The 21,157-nt window shown below is 37.1% G+C and overlaps 1 protein-coding gene across 1 annotated transcript; it reads right to left on the bottom strand.

Annotated features, from left to right (window-relative positions):
- Window positions 1–18,164: 18,164 nt before the first annotated feature.
- LOC149839603 (uncharacterized) lies at window positions 18,165–19,139 on the bottom strand. The gene has a single exon (XM_090004901.1). It carries the CDS (start codon window positions 19,137–19,139, stop codon window positions 18,165–18,167), a length of 975 nt encoding a protein of 324 aa, XP_089861027.1.
- Between the last annotated feature and the right edge of the window lie 2,018 nt (window positions 19,140–21,157).

The following is a 21,157-nucleotide window of genomic DNA, read 5'->3' as shown; positions in this document are numbered from 1 at the left end:
TAGCATGCTTGGATGTGTATATGCCTGTGTATGATATGTTTATATTGAATCAAAATCATAAAATGTATGATTATGATATTTTCTTTATGAAAACATGAAATTATTTCTTTTCAAAATATATTTTGTCCTGTTATTTCTATTCCGACTAGTCTGAAAGAAATTCATGATTATCTAAAATGGTGAATCAAAAAATTCTTAAATTTTAGAAAATGTTTCAGACATTAGGAACAACCTGAAAAAAATTTGGGTTCGTTTGAGGTCTGAATTGGGAGATATGATCGCTACAAATCATCACTGAATTTTTGTCTTGACAGAAATTCTGTGATGACTGCACATTTTTGCTAATTTTATTTCTCCAAATTTGTTTAATGTTTATGATTGGTAATTTTTTGTGCACTGATTTATTATATTTTAAGAATTAAAAATCATGAAATTTTATTTAAGAACTTAAAATTTCTAGAACACAGTTTATCCAAGAACATGAACAAACTGTAGTGCGCAAATTTTAATTCTTTATTGGCACAGATTTTAGACCTGATTTCTTTTAGAGCTTATGTCAAACACACCAAGCTAACCACAACAAAATTTTTAGAATTTATTTCATTCTGTAAATTTATGGGCTGATGCTACTTCTGTAAGTCCCAACTAAATGTGTCTGTTTTATGAAAAGAAAATAGGTTGCAGTAAAAAATTTATTTATCCCTGATCCAAAATGAGATTGGACCTAGGTTTTCACCTAATGTCAAATTTATCTACTTGGTTGGTTAAAAATAGACTTGAAGTATGACTTTCTTCCAAAACTCAAACTTGTTTCATTCATAACTTTTCACTTCGATGTAAGATCAAAGTGATTTTTGTTTGGTCGAAAAGCTTTAAACCTCTAGTTTTAATAAAAACATTCATAAGAAGTTTTGAAAACAAAAATGATGGAAAAAAAGTTTTGGCCAAAATATTTTTGAAATCAATTCAAATTCTTTGTGGGTTTTTTTGTGGAAGAGGTCTCTCTATCTCTCATGATTTTAAGTTGTGCCCGAAGTACGTATAAGCCTTACTCAAAAGGATCCTTCATGAAGTATTTCACTCCTTGCATGCAAGAATACTTTGAGTTCACATCCAGAGTCTTTGGTATGTGAACAAACCATCCTATTTCTATTTTTGATGAGTCAGCGAGGTGACTATATTGTGTCGGGGTCAACATTTATGGTGGTTGGGAACCCAATTTTTTTGGGTCTCAACAAGTGCATACAAATGGTTTCAACTGATGTCTCATTGCTCCCAATTATGTTTTTGAAACTTCAATAGAATTCAGTATGAGATCAAAGAAAACTTTTAAACCAGAGCAGGACAGTCCTGAGTCATATCACATACTCGGTGACTAGATAGTGCTGGGTTGAGCTCACTAGTCCACCCAATGGAGTCTTAATTGGTCGTTGTTGTAGAACAAAGTAATGGAAAGTCTTTCTTTTCTTTCCATGCTTGTGAATGCACAATATTGTCATGTAAAAAAATCTATAAAATGACTGCTATAAGCAAAAATTCATTGATTGTAAAAAAGATTCAAAAGATCTTTGTGATATGAAATCCATACAACTCTTTCTATAACAAAAGAAATTTACATTATGGCCAATAGTTTTAGCGCATTGAAAATTAAAGAAAACAATGGGATTTTATATAACAATGTTATGAGAAAGGAATCTATCACATAAAAACTAATTACCAATTTTTTTTTAATATCAATATAATTAAGCAATCACATAGTTATAAACTCCATGAATGACATTTTAGAATCAAATGCATCTATTCTTGGGTTTTAAATCTACCATGCTATTCATAGACAAATGTACATGTGTAGATTCATAATAGCATCGGTTCACAACTCAGGGGAACAAATGATCCAAAAATTGAATATTAAAACATTCTCGAATGAACACACAAAATCATAATGCAACATCTCCTTCAAACTAAAACTACCACTCTAAAGAAAACAACTATGGAGAGAGATTATCCTTCTTCTATAATATTTAGAAACCCTAATTCCTATCACCAACAAAGCAAGCAACCAAAAGCATAATCACAAAAGGTTCAAAGGGAAAACCACCATCCTGAAGAAAATGATTAGCATCTCAATGCTACTAAAGAGAAACATGATGGAATAAAATTCCAAACTAAACAATACTGAAACCAACATTTTGTTCCATTGGTTTCAATTTCAAAACGTTCCCAACAAAAAGAAATAAAAAATGAAGAGAAAAACTCAACCTCATCCATTCTCCCCAAAACCCATAAAGTAAACAAACCCTCTAAACCCCAATTTGCTCCACCAACCATCCAACCAAAAATCATAAATCCACATCATAAAGGCTTCAAAAATAAAAAACCACAAAAAAATCAAAGAGAAACCCCTACTTCTTCAGCAGTTGTTCAAGTACCACCCTGAGCAACTTCTTCTTTGATTTGGTGATGTTCTTTAGAGTCTTGGGGTTGGTGATCGTCTAGAGCTTGGTGTCATTTGTAGGACATTCTCTTTCTTATGTGTACATTCTCTTTCTTCTATGTCTCCCTCTCTTTTCTCCACTTCCTCTAGTCCATCTTGTTTGCCCATATTTCCTCTAACTCGCTCATTCCCTCCTTGTAAGCCCTCTTCACCTCCTTCACTACGCCCTCTGCTCGAACTTCATCCCTGTGTGGCTCACCCGTACCGACGATGCCCTCTGTTGCAGGACTGCCTCCATCACCAGCCGGAGACCTTCTCGATGATGATGCCATTGTATGTGAGCTTGTCGAAGGTGGGTCTGTTTGAGTCTTCAGAGTATGTTTGATGGCTTGTCCTGGGTTATACAAAATGAACAAAAAAGACAGAACAGAACATTGGTTCTGTTCGTTCACAACTATTCTAAGTCCAATGTTTGTTTAGATCGTACTCAGATGCTATGTTCCAAATGTCCGTTGTTTAATGTCCGGTACAAAGAAATCCCTGAATTTATTAGAATCTGGCAAGAAGGGTAGCTTGCTGGTGCCGCATGATGGATTTTCCATGACTCCTACATGTTCGAGGAAAACCGCCGATTGTGCACCGACGGATGGACCGTACCGAGAGAATTGATGCATTCCTGGAGCATCTCGTACAAGAGTCTGAGTGACTCATGGTTGAAAGGTTCTAGAAGGATGTCCCTCCACTCCCTGACTACTTCCTTGTCGCCGCAGCATGCCCCACTGCCCTTTCTCATGAAAGCCCGAACCTTGAGTGTCGATCCCTCAACCGCGGAGCCCAACACGTCGGTGTCGACCTTCAGACAACCGTTGGTCTTCTCCCACCACTCAATCCGGCCGCTAGCCAAGAGCGTGACCGTGGATGACTTGCTATCCACCGTAGCCTCCTCGCCGATCAATAGAGCACCGTCCACCATTGCTCAAAGGCCACTCTGATTTTCTTCCGTAGCACACTAGCTCTTGTCCAGTGATCCACAACATTGGGCGAGAGAGGCATGCCCATCGAGAAACTTTCATTCCCCTCGTCCCTATTACTTTTATAACAGGGGGAGGGTGAAACGAAAAGATCACATGTATAAGGATGCGACGGACCTGCGAAACACCATCCACCATGTCAAATGTTTGTTGAAAATCGCTGTTCCTAGAGAGATTTTTGTCCAAATCACGTTGGGAATGGCGCATCAAACATACCCTCAGTGGACAACAAGGACACCCTCTTCGAAGATGGGAGGCCATTCAATACATGCACTTACACCTAACCAGCTAAGCCTACTTTGGCTCTACTTGGTCAGCATGACATGAGTAAATTGTGCTTGCATTTTGTTCTTTTATACTAACTTGAGGTTGAGATGACATGAATGTAATTACCACATGTATTGAGGGTAGTTAGGAGGGGCGTGTCCCATATAAAGTTCAGCCCAAGCTTCTTGACTCATTGTGTTATATCCTACTTAAGATTGCTTAATGCAAATTGAGAGTGCTTCGTTGTGAATCTCTTGGGTAGTGTTTCCTACTCTAAAATGTTTAAGTAGGTTAAGCTTAGGTGGTTATCACCATAACTACTTAAAATTCTACTTATTCATCTTTAACAACTCCCTAACCACTCAAACCTCTCACCCAAACCAACCCAACTAGCCCAACCTCTTTTCTCTCTCTAGTGAAGCTAATCGACTCACTATTCTCTCTACCTTCCTCCATTAACACAACACCTCTCATATTCCTCAGTTGCCTCGCTTTTCTTATACCACATGCATTCAAAGGAATGAATGCAACATTTTTTTTATCATAGCAGCAAAAGATTCATCTATTCTTGAAGCATTCACCATCAAATCTATCAAGGAACTCTACCCGGCTTTTGCACCAGAACAGCCAGGGTCTCACTTGATTGGAGATCCATCAACCAAGAAGCCGTATCGAGTGAAGTGCTATTTCAGATCCTAATTCAGTGGAAAAATTAGAGAAAGAAATATGAAATTTGTTAAGTTTATCCAAGAATTCAATTCCGGTGGTTGATATTGAAGAGAATTATCATTCTTGTTATGTTCTAGTGTCAATTCCACTCCACTATCGAGCTGCAAGATTTGGACCCTTGGCCAATTTTGTGAGAAAATCATTGGATCTAACATTCAATTAATTTTGGGTCTGCGATATGTTTAAATTTGATGTAATAATTATGAATGTAAGGTGTTTTTGGTGATATATGAGATTCCCCTCATTCTTGGGTTGAACCTTGATTTCTTTGCGTATCGCATGGCCACTTTTTTTGAGAATATAGCTTGGGCGATTTTCTTGGGAGTTTGCATAATTCTTGTGGGAATTTCAATTTGGGTATGATATGTGTTATAGTACAATAATTAAGGAGTTGATTGATGCTAAGATTGATGGTGTTTGAGTTTCCTTGAGGAATTGGTTGAACTCACGTGTGCAATAAAAACACCACATCGGAGTTCCCACTAGCTATCGATTTTTGAAGAATTGATTTAGTTGTTTGAATTTTTTATTTGAGTCAGATATATATTAAAATATGAAGTGTTAGAAGTTGTATGAAGTGTGATTCATGATTGTTGGATGCCTGGTTGAGAATTGGTTCATATCTTGATTAAATTCATGTGGATCTCATAAAACCCATGTTGGAGTTCTCAAGATATTGATTTTCTTTGCAAGGATCTGAAGTTTGGTTGAGTTTTTCTGCTATTGTTCTTGTTACTTTTTGTTATTTGGAGTATATTTGATGTGGAGAAGTTCTGAAATTCATGATTTGGTGTGAGGAACATGTTTGGAGGTAGTGAGACCAAGTTTTTTTCTTTATCTCGAGGTAGGTGCTATTGTGCTCTGGTTAGACCGGTCCAGACCTAGAAATTTGGTCAAATTCAAAAAACCATATCTTCACGATGGCTTGGAATATGAGCCAAAAATGTTTACTGTAACTTCTTACACGTGTTAACTTGTTACTGTCTAAATTTGAGGTTTTTTTGACACCTATGCTCATAAGTAAAAATTCTGTGGTGAAACATGTTTTTTTACCAAACAATGACCAACTAAACATGTCATATTCCTACCTGTCTCCATTGCTGTAAACCCTTAAGATACCATACTTGAAGACCATACTGAATCTACCCCAAACTAAACCAAATTCACCCTTACAAAAAAATAGATCAGAACCTAGTTGACAGACTAAAGACTACCAATCCTACACTACCAATCAAGACTACTCGAGCTCAAGATCTTGTTGATGGCCTTAGAGCTGAGCACCAAGAGAGGTTTGATGCCGTAGTGAATTAAGTGGACTCAAAGACAAAATATGAGCCATGGATGTCAAACTCGAAGCAATTTTGAGAAATCTACAAGAACTAAGGACTCTTATACAAAGACAAACTAGTGGAAATGAAGTCACAAATGGGCAAGTCAATAAATGAAAGCTACTAGCACCACCATGTTGAATGTCCAACAAAAAGAGCTAAAGTAGAGGGTGTCAAACAAGAGACTTCTCACAAACATGAAGAAAATTCAAATGTTGAGCTTATGCACGAGTCTTACCTCAACTTGAAAATCTGGCGCATGAACAAGAAGTAGCTAGAATGGATGTTGACAAAAATGAAGATGAAAAAGTGGATGCGAAGAATGTTGAATCATACGAAAACACAAAGAATGCTGAAGTGAAACCTACAAAAGATTAGATGTATGGTCAATCTGATCTGGACTTCTTGACATCAAACGAGAAGTTGAGTTCTCTATCAAGTCATGGGAAACAAAAGATTAATTTCTAATTAAAGAAGTCTAATCTTGATTCGTTTTCTCATCAAGTTGGTGAGTATAAGGACGATGTGTTTGAAGGCATGAAAAGTGTATCAGTTTATGAGTTTCTATAATGGCAATGGTTTGGACTATATGATCGGAATGCACAATGTGGATCAAATGCATGTATTTGATCCGAGAAAAAGAGAGAAGTATATGTGCCATGTATTCAAGAAGAAGCCTCAGCCTAAACATGAGTGGGACTTGGCAAAGGAAATTTGTTTCACAAATCGAGCAGTAATTGATGGCTTGATACTCGACCACCACAATAGACACGAGGGTTGCATCAGTATGAACCAAGGACGAGCCTATAGTTGTGGAGGAGCACCTTGGAAAAGAAAGGTTTGGCACTCAGGATGGCAAAAAGTCCTTAGCTGTTTCTACACTTTCCTAGAGGATAAGGCAAATTTCAAAGGGGTGGGAATAATACATGCACCTACACCTAGCCCACTAACGCTCTACTTGGGCGGCATAAATAACATGTCTTATAAATTCTACTTGTATTTTGGTCTTTTGTATTCACTTGAGGCTATGTAATTACTATATGTATCGGGGTAGTTAGGAGGGGTGTGACCTATATAAGCCAAGCTTCTTGTCATGTTCTACTTGAGATTGCTTAATGCAAATTAAAAGAGTTTATTTGTGAATCTCTTGGTAAGTGTATCCTACTTTAAGATGGTTAGGCTTAGGTGGTTAGCACCTTAACTACTTAAGATTCAATTTATTCATCTCCAACTATTCTTTAAACACTCAAACTTATCACTCAAACCAAGCCAATTAGCTCAACTTCTCCCTTCTCTCTCCCCAAGCCAGCTATGTAACACCCTAATTAAAAAAAAAATGTAAGATTTTTTTCAAATATCTTTTTACAATTTTTAAGAAGACAATGAAAGCTCTTTTTAAATACGGTTCAAGACTTGGGCGAGTTACAGTTTACAACTCACACATGTAAGACTAGAATAACTGATTCAAATCATTATTTAAATTGCAATAAATCAAATACTAGTCTTTCAAATATCAGAGTTTACGAGACTTAATAATAAAATATAAAGTCCTTTCAACAACCTAAAGAACTGTAATCCTCTTAGAGCCACCCCGAGCCTCCTGTCATCACCCTCCAACCTACTCGTTACATGAAATATTAAAAGTAGGGGCATTAGCTACAACCCCAATAGAAAAACACCATACACATAGGCATGAAAACAATATAAATACATAAAAACATACATATTTTTCATTGCAAACAAATCATAGCATGTCATATCATATAATTACAACAAAGTTAATGATTACAACAATATTAATTTAATCATACAATATTACATAATAATTCATTCTTACCATCAAGTAACAAACCTGCATCATATCATTAGGAATCAAGATCACAGTAAAGCAGATCCATATATGCAAACATATGAGTGAACTAAAAATTATACATGACATGCAAAATTTTTTATAACCGCATTCAATGAATCATTTAATCACTTGTAAACCTAACCTAATGCATTGTTTCTTTTTCCTTTCATGAGGGGTACACACCCAAGACCTAATTCTAACTCAACAATCAGATGATGGTTTATTATGCTATGTACCTATCGATTCAAAAAACCAGTTCTGAGAATCGATTTCTACTTTGCAGAGCCTCATACTAAACATTATATCATAATCAACATGAGTAATCACAAACATACATCTTTAATCTAGTATATCAGAATTTATTTTCACTGTTCATCCTCAGAAATTTACTATATATTAAAAACAAGTTCTACTTCGGATCACCTGGTATTGAGAATTGATAACCTCACAGGTAGTTTTTGCTCTAGTCGATCTATCTGGTCTTAGACAATACACTTTCTCGTAGAAATTTACCATCCTTGCAAGTTACCTGATCTTGGATAATGTACCTCCATACAAAGATTTACTATCCTAGCCAGATCACACGATCTTGGTCATGTACATCCTTATAGATACTTCCTTTGAAACAGTTTTTTAATGGATCTATTGCCATACATGCATAAACACAGTTAACCACTCACAGGGTCAATAGCCACCAATTCGGGCACATGTATGTATATATTCAACATGCATAACATTATAGTTTACAATCATATGACAATTAACATGTAATCACACGTTAGCATATTAACAGGGTTCTGCGACCTAATAGCTCATTGAGCTTAAACTTTTATCACATGCATTCATAACCTTAACTCATGTGACATTTCAACATCACATAGAATCATATCATCACACGCATTGACATCGCAACACAGTGACATGTAACATCACATTTTATATTATTTAAAATTGACATATTCATAAATTGAACCTTGAAACATTCATATTCGATTAATTAAATCAATTATATCTCATAATTCAAAATATGTGTATTTCATAATATAAAATATCTAAACCTCAAGCATATATATTTCCTATGCATGTTATTCAAGTCATATACACTACAAGAAATCTATGGATTAGCGACGACCTTAATCCGTCGCTAATCCATCGCTAAACAGTTTAGCAACGAATTAGCGTTGGCTTAGCGACATATAGCTTCCATCGCAAAATTATAGTCGCTAATTAACGATAGAAACTATCTGTCACAATTTTCATCGCTAATTTACGATGAATTAGCGAATGCCATGATTCATCGCAAGGCCGTCGTTAATATACAAAGATTTTGGTTTTGTGATGGATTAAAATCCGTCGCTATTGTAACGACAAACTTAGCGACGAATTAAAATCCATCGCAAAAACATTGGATGATTCACATTTGCGACGAATTAATATTTATCCCTAATCCGTCGCTAAATTGGACGCCGGTAGTAAATAGTGATGGAAAATATCCGTCGCTAATCTGTCGTAAACAAGAAAAAAAAATTTAAAACATAAATATAAAAAAAAATTCTCGTGATACAATTTATATTTCCTGTACAATTTATATTTAGCATTGCTTCATGTAAATAGTCAAATGCTAATTAGCATTGCTTCATGTAAACAAATTATAATGAAATAAGTTATATGCAATGCGCCTAAGTTAAGGCAATCAAATTAACATGAAATCTAACGACATGCAATACATCACATGAAACTTTCATACATGAGAGGCACCTGCAGACGAAGTTTTCCTGTCCCAAAAAAAATTGCACAACTCATTGCGGACAACGTTGAAAACTGCTTCATGTAAATAGTCACAAATTATGTCCTTAACGAGCTGGCGTACACCATCCCAAGAATTAGGTGGGTCAGTCGGATGCTTGGAGCTGATGCTGATGGGAGAACTATGTGAGTCGTGACTGGAGGAAGCAACGACTGGTGAGGTGTTCATATTACTCCCAAATCCGAACACACGACCCTTTTTGGGTTCACCTATTGCAGTCACCCATGCTGCAGGATCAAAAGGTGGATGCTGAGTGGAGTTATCGCCATATCGTTCTACCATCTGTTGCTCATATGACTCCTATAAAGCAATGATTACAGTATGAATTAATAATTAAGAATTATAATATTTATGATAACTTATATATTATAATATTTATTAATACAATAAATACATACCGTTGTCGTTCTCGCCTTCTCTGATACAAACTCTCCCGTGGTCTTACATTTATGTGTTTTAACAAATACATACTTATATGACACAATGTCTCCTTTTTCTGCTTCTTGCGAAGTTAAATGAAAAAAGAATTATTTAACAGGTTTGCAACAATACTTATAAAATTGATAATATATAGATTAATGAGTTACCATTTTCTTCAGGTGGCTCCCAAAAGTTCTAGATCCACCTGTGTGTAGATGGGTATCAAGCATTTTTGCTCAGTTTTGTGCAGCCTTCGCTGAGCAGTTTCGAAATTCATGCCCCACCCACTTGTCGCAGATTTCATCTCAAACATCTGACCTGATAGTACGAGGTCCATGGCCCTTTCACTGCAGTGGATCATCTATCCCGCCAGATGCTTTTCTTGTTGCAGTCTTTACATTGTGCAGCATGTCTGCAAATCGATTGGCAACCATCTTTTGCCACACCTTCCTCGCATCCTGATCCTCTATCGTAGTCACAAAGCGATTCAAAGCCTATAAATATTTTCAGAAAGTTAGTAGACATGACTATAAAAAAAAATTAAATATGAAACACATTAACTATGAGAAACAATTATATACCATGAATGAGGACCATAATCTGTCCAACACCTCCTTCGGGTACTCTTGCCATTGAGCGATCGATCCTGGTAGATATTGAACTAGTAAATTTCTAATCTCTCGTATTACTTCTTGTGGCTCGAACCTCGCACTGCACATGAATTGGTACACATTAACTATCAATATATAATATTTATAAGATAAGTATAGGATAAGTGAAAATGAAATACTTATGATCGATTATTGATATACACTATTTGAATGAGTCTTCTTGTGTCAGACTGAGAAAACCATGCATCCAGCATTGTCTCGCGACTTGTATGAACAACTAGTGTAGGTGGGTCATGTGCAGGCGAAACATCATTTGTAGAAAAATGAGTTAGAAATTCACATAACGCATATTTAAACTAATCAAGTATATAATTAGTTAAATGATATACCTATCAAAACAGGCCATGAAGATGAAGGCTGGGACTGACTACCACTGAGTGATCAACCACTATAACCTCCATGAACCATATTCTAACAAATAAAAAAAGTTATGCAATACATTCAAACATTACAATACCTTCAAATCATTCAAATCATTGCAATACATTTCAATACATTCAAATCATTCACATCAAATATTGCAATATATTCAAATTATTCAAACACGTTACAATACATTCAAATCATAATTCTATACGTATCGAAGTTACATTCTAAAAAATAAAAAATGTCATGCAATACATTCAAACATTGCAATACCTTCAAATCATTGCAATACATTTCAATACATTCAAATAATTCAAATCATTCACATCAAATATTGCAATACAGTCAAATCATTCAAACACGTTACAATACATTCAAATCATAACTCTATACGTATCGAAGATACATAATCAAAGAATAAAAAGTGTCATGCAATATATTCAAACATTGCAATACCTTCAAATCATTGCAATACCTTCAAATCATTGCAATACATTTCAATACATTCAAATAATTCAAATCATTCACATCAAATAGATGTTTGTATTACAAGATTTATTTCACTAGCTCGAGAATTCTTCTTCATCACTTGTTTGACGCTTCATACACAAGCTTAGAGGAATATTGTATGGAGTTACAAATATTGGCCAACACGAGTATGGAGTTGATTGTGAACACCCCAATTTTTTCAAAATTTTGTAAAAATAACCCTTTTGCCCCTGACTCCATCTTCTGAGAAAACCAAAGCCAAATTTCAGTCATTCTTCAGATTTTCTGGATTGAATTCCATATTGATATATTCGAATTCAATTCCGAATCCGAACCCAGTGTTTTAAATCCAAATCTGAGCCTCGTTGTACGATTTCCAAATTAAAATTATAAAACTACCAAAAAATGGGTTCTAATGGCTCGGGCAGTTCATCCGGCATCCTGTTAGATCCACAACTCAGTATTTCTCAATTCGAGGTTTTAAACCTCAAATATTTCCTCAAAATTCGGATCCAAACGCATTTTTTGAAGAAATTTCTCCAAAATAGCCTTGAATTCTCAGAAAGACTCTCCTTTGTAAATATTTTGCAAAAATACAAAAAAAAAATCAGTTTTAAATCTTTGTTTTCTCGTAAAGTCTTAGACTTTTATTCCAAAAATACCAAAAAAAATTGAAAATAACACAAAAACCAAAAAAATTGGAAAAACTACGAGAAAAACAAATGATTTTGAGCCTTTTGAAGATAATTTTGCTAAAAACCTCGAAAGCCCCCTCTTTGTAAAATCTTGAAAATCAAAGGGGCTCCTCTGCAAATTTTTCTTTTAGGGTTTTAAAACCCTTCGTAAGAAAGGAAAAGGGAGAAAAATTTCCCTCCACTCTCACCTCTTTCCCCTTTTTCAGAACCACCGAAACTCTCCTCTCCTAAAACCCTTCATCTCTGAACTCCCCGATCTCTCTCCATCGCACCAACAACCCTCGGATCAGCCACCTGTGTAACGTCCCAAATTTAACACAAATTTTTGAACTATTTTTTTTTTGTCGAAACACACGATAGATTTGGGCTCGTTACAAACAAATAACTGAACAAACCATCATATTGAAAATTCAAGTTCATAATTTAGGAATCAGTAGAATAAGTCTCAAAACATAACAAAACAGCCCCAAAACCAAATCCCTAGAGCAACACACTCGTCGAGCCTTGTCCAACGCCTCGCCATCAATCAAAACCTGTAACATTTTCAACGGAGAGGTTAGCCTCTCAAAGTACAATAGTAAAGATCAAAGCATATGAAAACATGGCATTAGAGAAATCATTTGTACATATATAAATATGTTCAATTATAAATTCATTTTTTTTCCATGTTGTCCCTGGTCCACAAAAGTTAAGGTTAACCATTAGTCAAAAGTCAAGCCATCAATTCCAATAGTCACATACAGAGGACCGCGGTACCCACGGCCGTTGCTCCCACTAGGGCGATCCAATGATCGGGAGGTCCCATAGTGAGCTTTCAAATTGAGCTCAATCAGTAGGGCTAGTCACCGGGCTTCCCCGTGTAACTATCCAGGTCCCCCTAGGACTACTGGGCTGGGTGGATCGAGGAGACGCCTTGCTCTCCCAAAAATACAACAAAAATCCCGGAGCCTGGTACCACCTACCCTCTCCGTAGGCAAACAGAAATCCTGACTTATTATACTCCCTCAGGAGGAGTTCCAATTCCCCATTTAGGGTACACGACATATGTACAACTTGGTCCAGGGTACAAGGGATAAGGTGTTTTCACAAACACAAGAGATTTATAATAGAGAAACAAAAGTATAGCACAAAAACAAAGACATTTTTTTTTCGTGCACATTATCCAAACACCCCCATATAAATTGTCATTGGGGTTTTGTTTCAAATTTCCTACTTTATATCTGAACCAGAATGAATCGCTTTCAAATATACAAAACCTTTACCAGAGATTTGAAAACAATAACTTTGGTCATTTTAACATAGACTCATAAAAACCCAGTCAAACGGTCATAATTGAAAAAAAACTGCACCTTTCAAAAACCTTTAACAGATTAAATCTGTCCAAAACAGAGTCTCTTGAGAAACCTTTAGAAAGACTATGTTTGCCGAAAGTTAGAACTCAAACCCATCCAACATCACTCAAGGAACAATTAAGGATTATCTTGATGTTTTCAATGGGCCAAGGCATGCCATAAATTTCATCGGATCGTTGAGATTTGCATGTAGCAAGGTGACCTAAGTTGTATTCATGTTCCTACAGTCTGACAGAAAACCAGGATGTCCTTAAAACCATACATGACCCAATTCGGTCTGTAAGCATGCTATCAACGTCCCTGCCATGCTAAATCATCTACCATCATATGCTATTGATATAATACCCAGCCATCTAATTAAGGTAATACAAAGTACGTGTATTCACTAATGTACTAGTGATACTTATAACTCACAGCTACACAGGAAATCTATACTCATCAAAACAGTTATGTCATAATCTGTCTAAACAAGATATCTCTTGATAACCTCTAAAAAAAAGACTATATACAATTTTTTTGTGTTATCTGAAATTTAGAAATTTCATTCTTTCCTTAGTTTCATATTCAAGTTTTCATTAAAAACTATATATATATAACCTGAATCTGGTCCAAAATCATAAAATCAAATCTCTGTAGTGTTAACCATCCACCATCATATGTTATTAATACAGTACTAAGCCATCCCACCAAGTTAATAAAATGCTTGCCTTCACTAATGTAATAATAATAATAATATCTATATCTAATACATGTTTGCAACCACAACTTTGTACAGATCTTTATTATTAGAATACCTACATGACTTTAAACAAGGTAGTCTAACTGCACCTAACGTCAAACCAAGGTCTTATGTTCTTATTATCTTTTTTCCTATGTTTAGTGACATCTGTACCAACTTAGACATATGTGTACAAAGTCACCATCATACTGAAAACACACCCTAACGTATGGTCCAATATCCATTAACGTGTAAGTTCAGATTTCTATTTTTCATTCTTTTGAAAACCAAATGTTTTAAATGAAGATTTAAATTTTCTCAAAAAAAAAGAACTCTTGTTCGTATACATGCTACACATAATCATAAGCCTCAATCTAAACTGCCGTACCTTATTTTTTTTTTTTTCCAGATCGAGCTCCGGTTCTTCGATTCCCTATGCAAGAAGATGGCGCACAACCCGTTTCGTTGCACCAGCTCCTCTGTTGATCTCAGATTCTTTTTTTTTCTTTTTTTTTTCCTCTCTCCTTTCTTTAAAAGCTTGATTGAGGATGAAATTTATTTCCCTTCTCTCCTTTTTTTTCTGTTTCCACGTTACATCCTTTTCACCACTTTCTCTCTCTTCCTTTATGATCACCTTTCCTTTACTTTGTTAATTCTATGAGTCAACCCCATCTTCCAGCCACCTCCTTTCCTTATACTAGCCATCAATAAAATCTTATTTCATAAAATTTATTGTTGTAAAGAATATAAAATTTCTCTTGTTCTTAACTACAATAGCTCCCTTCCTAAATGTATTTTTTTCAAAACGTGTGCTACTTACCTCCTTAAAATTCAACCTTCTATATTCACCTCCTTAAATTAGGTTTCATTCAATCACTAACCAAATCCAGATTTAATTACTTATTTTTAATGGATCAAACAAGGAAGGAAAGGAATTTACTATTCCAATCATACAGGCTAGAATTATTATCATTATACATATATATATATATATAGGTATATTTATTACACCCATAAACCTTAAAGACGATTTTACCCCCCCAATGGTCGATCCATGTAAAAATATATATATATATATATATATATAAATATATATACATGTGAAAATTCCTAATATGGTTTATGTGAGTTTTACCTCTATCGAGATTCGAACTCCGAGCCTCACCTTTGCTTGTCTCGGTGGTCCACCAAATGGTTGCATCCACTCTTGCTGATAAAACTTCCTTATTAATATAATTAACTTAATTGAGATATAAGCTCACCAAGTCAAGGTCTAGCTCCATGCCTTAACTATCCTCTCAACATCTCGTCGTAACGATTACGCCTCTGCTAAACAATGTACATAAGAACTTAATATTGACAATTAAATTCATAATAAAAATAAAGAAAACCACAATGAACATCGGGTTTTTACATCCTACCCCCCTAAAAAAAAAAATTCGTCCTCGAAATTTGTTACGTACCTCATGCTTTAAACAATTGGGGGTATTTGCTCTTCATGGCATCCTCTGGCTCTCAAGTACACTCAGTCAATCCATGATACTGCCACTCCACCTTAACCAAAGGTACGACCCTTGTGCGCAATACTTGCTCCTTTCTATCTACTATTCGCACCGGTTTTTCATCTATGGATAGGTTCTCCTGAAGTTCCAATTGACCATGTTCGATAATGTGAGAAGGATCCGGTACATACTTCTTAAGCATGGACACATGAAATACGTTATGTACATGCAAAAATTGTGGTGGTAATGCAATCCGATAGGCTACTTCACCAATCCTTTCTAAAATCTCAAACGGCCCGATAAACCTTGGACTTAACTTCCCTTTCTTTCCGAATCTGAATATACTTTTTGCTGGGGAGACCTTTACAAATACATGGTCTCCAACACTAAAGCTGAGCTCTCTTCGCCTTTGATCTGCGTAACTCTTTTGTCGGCTCTGTGCTGCAAGTAACCTTTTCCTTACCAACTGCACTTGGTCTGTATAGTGTTGTAATACCAAGGGGTTTTCTATTTTACTGTCGCCCAATTCTGTCCAACAAGCAGGTGACCTACAAGGTCTGCCATACAGAGCTTCGAAAGGTGACATTCCTATGCTAGCATGATAACTGTTGTTATATGCAAATTCTGCCAATTTAATGTGTTTATCCCAGTCTCCTTTTCCCTCAAGAGCGCATGCTCTCAACATATCTTCCAGAGTTTGAATGGTTCTTTCAGATTGTCCATCTGTTTGCGGGTGAAATGCAGTGCTCAATTTCAATTTTGTGCCCAAAGCCTTTTGCAACTGCTCCCAAAACCGTGAAGTAAACCTCGGATCTCGGTCTGAGATAATAGATTTCGGCACTCCATGGAGTCGCACCACCTCTTCAATATACAAATCCGCCAAACTTGCCAGTGTTTGGGTCATCCTTATAGGGAGAAAATGTGATGACTTGGTTAACCGATCGACTACTACCCATATTGCATCATGTTGACGTTTAGTGCGAGGCAAACCCACCACAAAGTCCATGGTGATATCTTCCCATTTCCACTGTGGAATATCTATTCTTTGCAAAAGGCCTCCCGGCCTTTGGTGTTCTGCCTTCACCTGTTGGCACACTAGACACTTTGCGACATACTCTGCTACCTCTCTTTTCATGCCGGACCACCAAAAATTCCTCTTGATATTCTGATACATCTTAGTACTTCCTGGATGTATAGTGAACTTAGTCTTATGGGTTTCATCTAGAAGATACCTCTTAGTTTCTTCATCGGTCGGGACCCACAATCTCTGGTTGAACCAGATAGAACCATCATCATCTTGCAAATAAGGAGAGTCCTTCTTCCTACATTCTTCTACCATCTTGGCATGTTGCGGATCTTCCTTTTGTTTTGCGATGATTCTGTCCAATAATTCATCTCGGATCAGTGCGGTCATAGTCACTTTTCCTTCAATGTTTTGGAACGGCTCCCATTGAGCTACTTCTTCCATCAGTTTCCAAGTTTGCATTAAAATTCCGCAAGCTTTAGCCTTTCTGCTCAGAGCATCCGCCACAACATTTGCTTTACCCGGGTGGTAGGAAATATTAAATTCATAGTCCTTCAAATACTCTAGCCACCTTCTTTGTCGCATGTTGAGCTCTTTTTGTGAAAATAGATATTTCAAGGACTTATGATCGATGAAGACCTCAAACTCTCCTCCATACAAATAATGCCTCCATAACTTTAGAGCAAATACTATCGCACCCAATTCTAGATCATGGGTCGGATAATTTCGTTCATGCGGTTTCAGTTGCCTTGATGCGTAAGCGACTACCTTTCTGTTTTGCATCAATACTGCACCATAACCAGTTCCCGATGCATCTGTGTATACCTCAAATCCTTTTGTCCTAGAAGGGAGTGTTAATACTGGCGCGGATGTAAGTTTCTCTTTTAGTGTCTGAAAACTTTTCTGACACTCTTCACTCCAGACGAATTTAACTCCTTTTCTTAGCAACTTTGTCATGGGTAAGGCTATTCTGGAGAAGTCTTGAATAAATCTTCTATAGTAGCCAGCTAACCCCAAAAAGCTTCGGATCTCAGACACAGTAGTAGGTTGCTTCCATTGTTGTACAACCTCCACCTTGCTAGGGTCTACTGCCACACCATCCTTCGATATAGTGTGACCCAGAAAGCTCACTTGACTCAGCCAGAACTCGCACTTGGAGAATTTGGCATACAATTGATTCTTTCTCAACTTTTGCAGAACCATTCTCAAGTGCTCCTTATGTTCTTCCTCATTCTTAGAATACACTAGTATGTCATCTATAAACACTATGACGAACCAATCTAAATAATCAATAAATACTCTGTTCATTAAATCCATAAATGCAGCAGGTGCATTCGTTAATCCAAATGGCATCACACGGAATTCATAATGGCCATATCTAGTACGGAAGGCTGTCTTCTGAATATCATCTTCTTTTACTAACAATTGGTGATATCCTGATCTCAAGTCAATCTTTGAGAACACCTTAGCTTCTTTGAGTTAATCGAATAGATCTTCGATCCTGGGAAGTGGATACTTGTTTTTAATCGTTACTTGGTTAAGCATTCTATAATCTATGTAAAGGCGCATAGATCCATCTTTTTTCTTCACAAATAATACAGGCGCTCCCCAAGGCGACACACTTGGTCGTATGAAGCCTTTGTCTAATAGTTCCTGAATTTGTTTCTTTAGCTCTTCCAGTTCAGCTGGCGCCATACGGTAAGGTGCCCTGGATATTGGTGTTGTTCCGGGTAACACTTCTATTCTAAACTCTACTTCTCTCTTCGGAGGTAATCCAGGTAGATCTTCTGGAAATACCTCGGAAAATTCTCTCACCACTTCTATTTTACTCAAGTCGATCTCCTTATCAAAAGTCGCACCAATACTAACTAAGAATGAGGTACATCCACTATTTATATATTTTTCTGCCTTGACAGTTGAGATTACCATTCCACTGTCCAGTCTTCTCCCCATAGCTTGGTACTCAACCGGCTTTGCATTAACTGTAGATAGGATGACCTTCTTCCTTCTACAATCGATGTTTGCATAATGGTGGTATAACCAATCCATTCTGAGGATTACATCATACCCAACCATCTCCATAATTACTAATTGTGCCAGTAAATGGTGTCCCTGTATTTCCACATCAACATCTGGGAGATAGTATTGGCAAGCATCTCTATGACCCAAGGGAGTTAGGACATTTAGTGTGTATGGCATTCTTTGTTCCTTGATCTCTAAGTTCTTAGCAAAACAATTGGCTATAAATGAATGTGTAGCCCCAGAATAAAAAAGAACACGAGCTAAGTGTGAGTTTACAGGACATGTACCTTCTACTAGCTCATTCCCCTTAAGTTTCTCCACCGTGGTGGCATAGACCCGGCCTTTCACTTTATCCTCTGTTGGTCGCCCTCCTGTTGGTTTTTTTCTTTCTGCTTCTTGCTTCTTAGGACATTCCTTGATGAAATGTCCCATTTCTCCACAGAAAAGGCACGCTTCTATCTCACGGTAGCATGGCTTGCCTGGATGTGATCTTTTGCATGTCGAGCATAGCTCAGCGGCTTTGTTTGCTGTAGAGACTGCTTTATTTTTCTTGAACGGCCTCATGGATCGCTTGTGTTTGAAATTCACTTCTTCTTTTGAAACCATTTTGGTCTTTGCTCCTCTTTTGGGACTTGAGCCAATCCTCTTCCAATTTTGTCGCCATAGTGATTGTGTCGTCTAAGTCTCGTGGTCGACTACTCATGACACGACTCCTCAATCCATCACGAAGTCCCCGAACAAACTTGTTAGCCCTTGTCTCGTCAGTTGTATATGTATTTGGGCAATATCTCTCAAGGCTTCTAAATTTGGCAGCATATTCTTCGATGTTCAATCCTCCTTGTTGCAGGTCTAAGAACTCCTGCATCTTCCTCTCTTTAATGTGAGTTGGGTAGAAAGCATTGTTAAATACTTCTTTGAACTCAGCCCAAGTCGCCCGTACATTAGCAAATTTCACTGCCTTCACCGTACGCCACCATTGGTCAGCGTCACCTTTCAGGAGGTAGGTCCCAAAGTTGACCTTGCTCCCTTCAGGTACACTCAACACTTCAAATACTCGTTCTACTCGGTACAACCACTCTTCAGCAGCATCACCTGTCATTTCTTCTTTAAACATTGGTGGGTTCATGCTTATGAATTGTTTATAAGTGACAGCTCTAGCTTCACATGGCGGAGTTGTTCGCGGTGTAGCAGATCTTCCTTCCATGCTAGTTCCCATTACAGTTTGCATGAACGTCGCCATTGTGTGCAATGTGTTCATGATGAAAGCTTGTTGTTGGGCAGAATCTTGTGGTGGTGGTTGCGATGGTCCTTGTTCGTCACTCCGGTTGCCTCGGGAATTTCGCTTCCCAGTAGTTGAATTGGTATGAGCTCCTCTCGTGCGAACCATCTATACAATTATATTACGCAGGAGTTTGTTATACTTGATGCATTATGACATAGAAACTGTACAAAACCAACTTTCCATTATTAGTCCCATGCTCCCGATCCTATTTGGTGCAAGGGTCCAAGCACTTTCAAAGTTGATTGATAGTTTTTTTTTTGAAAATTGTCTATCAATAAATTTAGTAATAATTACCTGATAGGTGGACGTCGAACAATTCCTGACGGTGTGTTAGCTCGTAGGTTGCTCTGATACCAACATTGTAACGTCCCAAATTTAACACAAAATTTTGAACCATTTTTTTTTTGTCGAAACACACGATAGATTTGGGCTCGTTACAAACAAATAACTGAACAAACCATCATATTGAAAATTCAAGTTCATAATTTAGGAATCAGTAGAATAAGTCTCAAAACATAACAAAACAGCCCCAAAACCAAATCCCTAGAGCAACACACTCGTCGAGCCTTGTCCAACGCCTCGCCATCAATCAAAACCTGTAACATTTTCAACGGAGAGGTTAGCCTCTCAAAGTACGATAGTAAAGATCAAAGCATATGAAAACATGGCATTAGAGAAATCATTTGTACGTATATAAATATGTTCAATTATAAATTCATTTTTTTCCATGTTGTCCCTGGTCCACAAAAGTTAAGGTTAACCATTAGTCAAAAGTCAAGCCATCAATTCCAATAGTCACATACAGAGGACCGCGGTACCCACGGCCGTTGCTCCCACTAGGGCGATCCAATGATCGGGAGGTCCCATAGTGAGCTTTCAAATTGAGCTCAATCAGTAGGGCTAGTCACCGGGCTTCCCCGTGTAACTATCCAGGTCCCCCTAGGACTACCGGGCTGGGTGGATCGAGGAGACGCCTTGCTCTCCCAAAAATACAACAAAAATCCCGGAGCCTGGTACCACCTACCCTATCCCTAGGCAAACAGAAATCCTGACTTATTATACTCCCTCAGGAGGAGTTCCAATTCCCCATTTAGGGTACACGACATATGTACAACTTGGTCCAGGGTACAAGGGATAAGGTGTTTTCACAAACACAAGAGATTTATAA

The sequence above is a fragment of the Nuphar pumila genome, chromosome 4, assembly GCF_984573655.1.
Source record: "Nuphar pumila chromosome 4, dmNupPumi1.hap1.1, whole genome shotgun sequence".
Lineage (NCBI taxonomy): Eukaryota > Viridiplantae > Streptophyta > Magnoliopsida > Nymphaeales > Nymphaeaceae > Nuphar > Nuphar pumila.
This window is presented reverse-complemented; position numbering and strand designations above follow the sequence as displayed.

Excerpts from the sequence above, each read along its gene's own strand:
- LOC149839603 (XM_090004901.1), bottom strand. The coding sequence starts at position 19,139 with ATGGGACATTTCATCAAGGAATGTCCTAAGAAGCAAGAAGCAGAAAGA.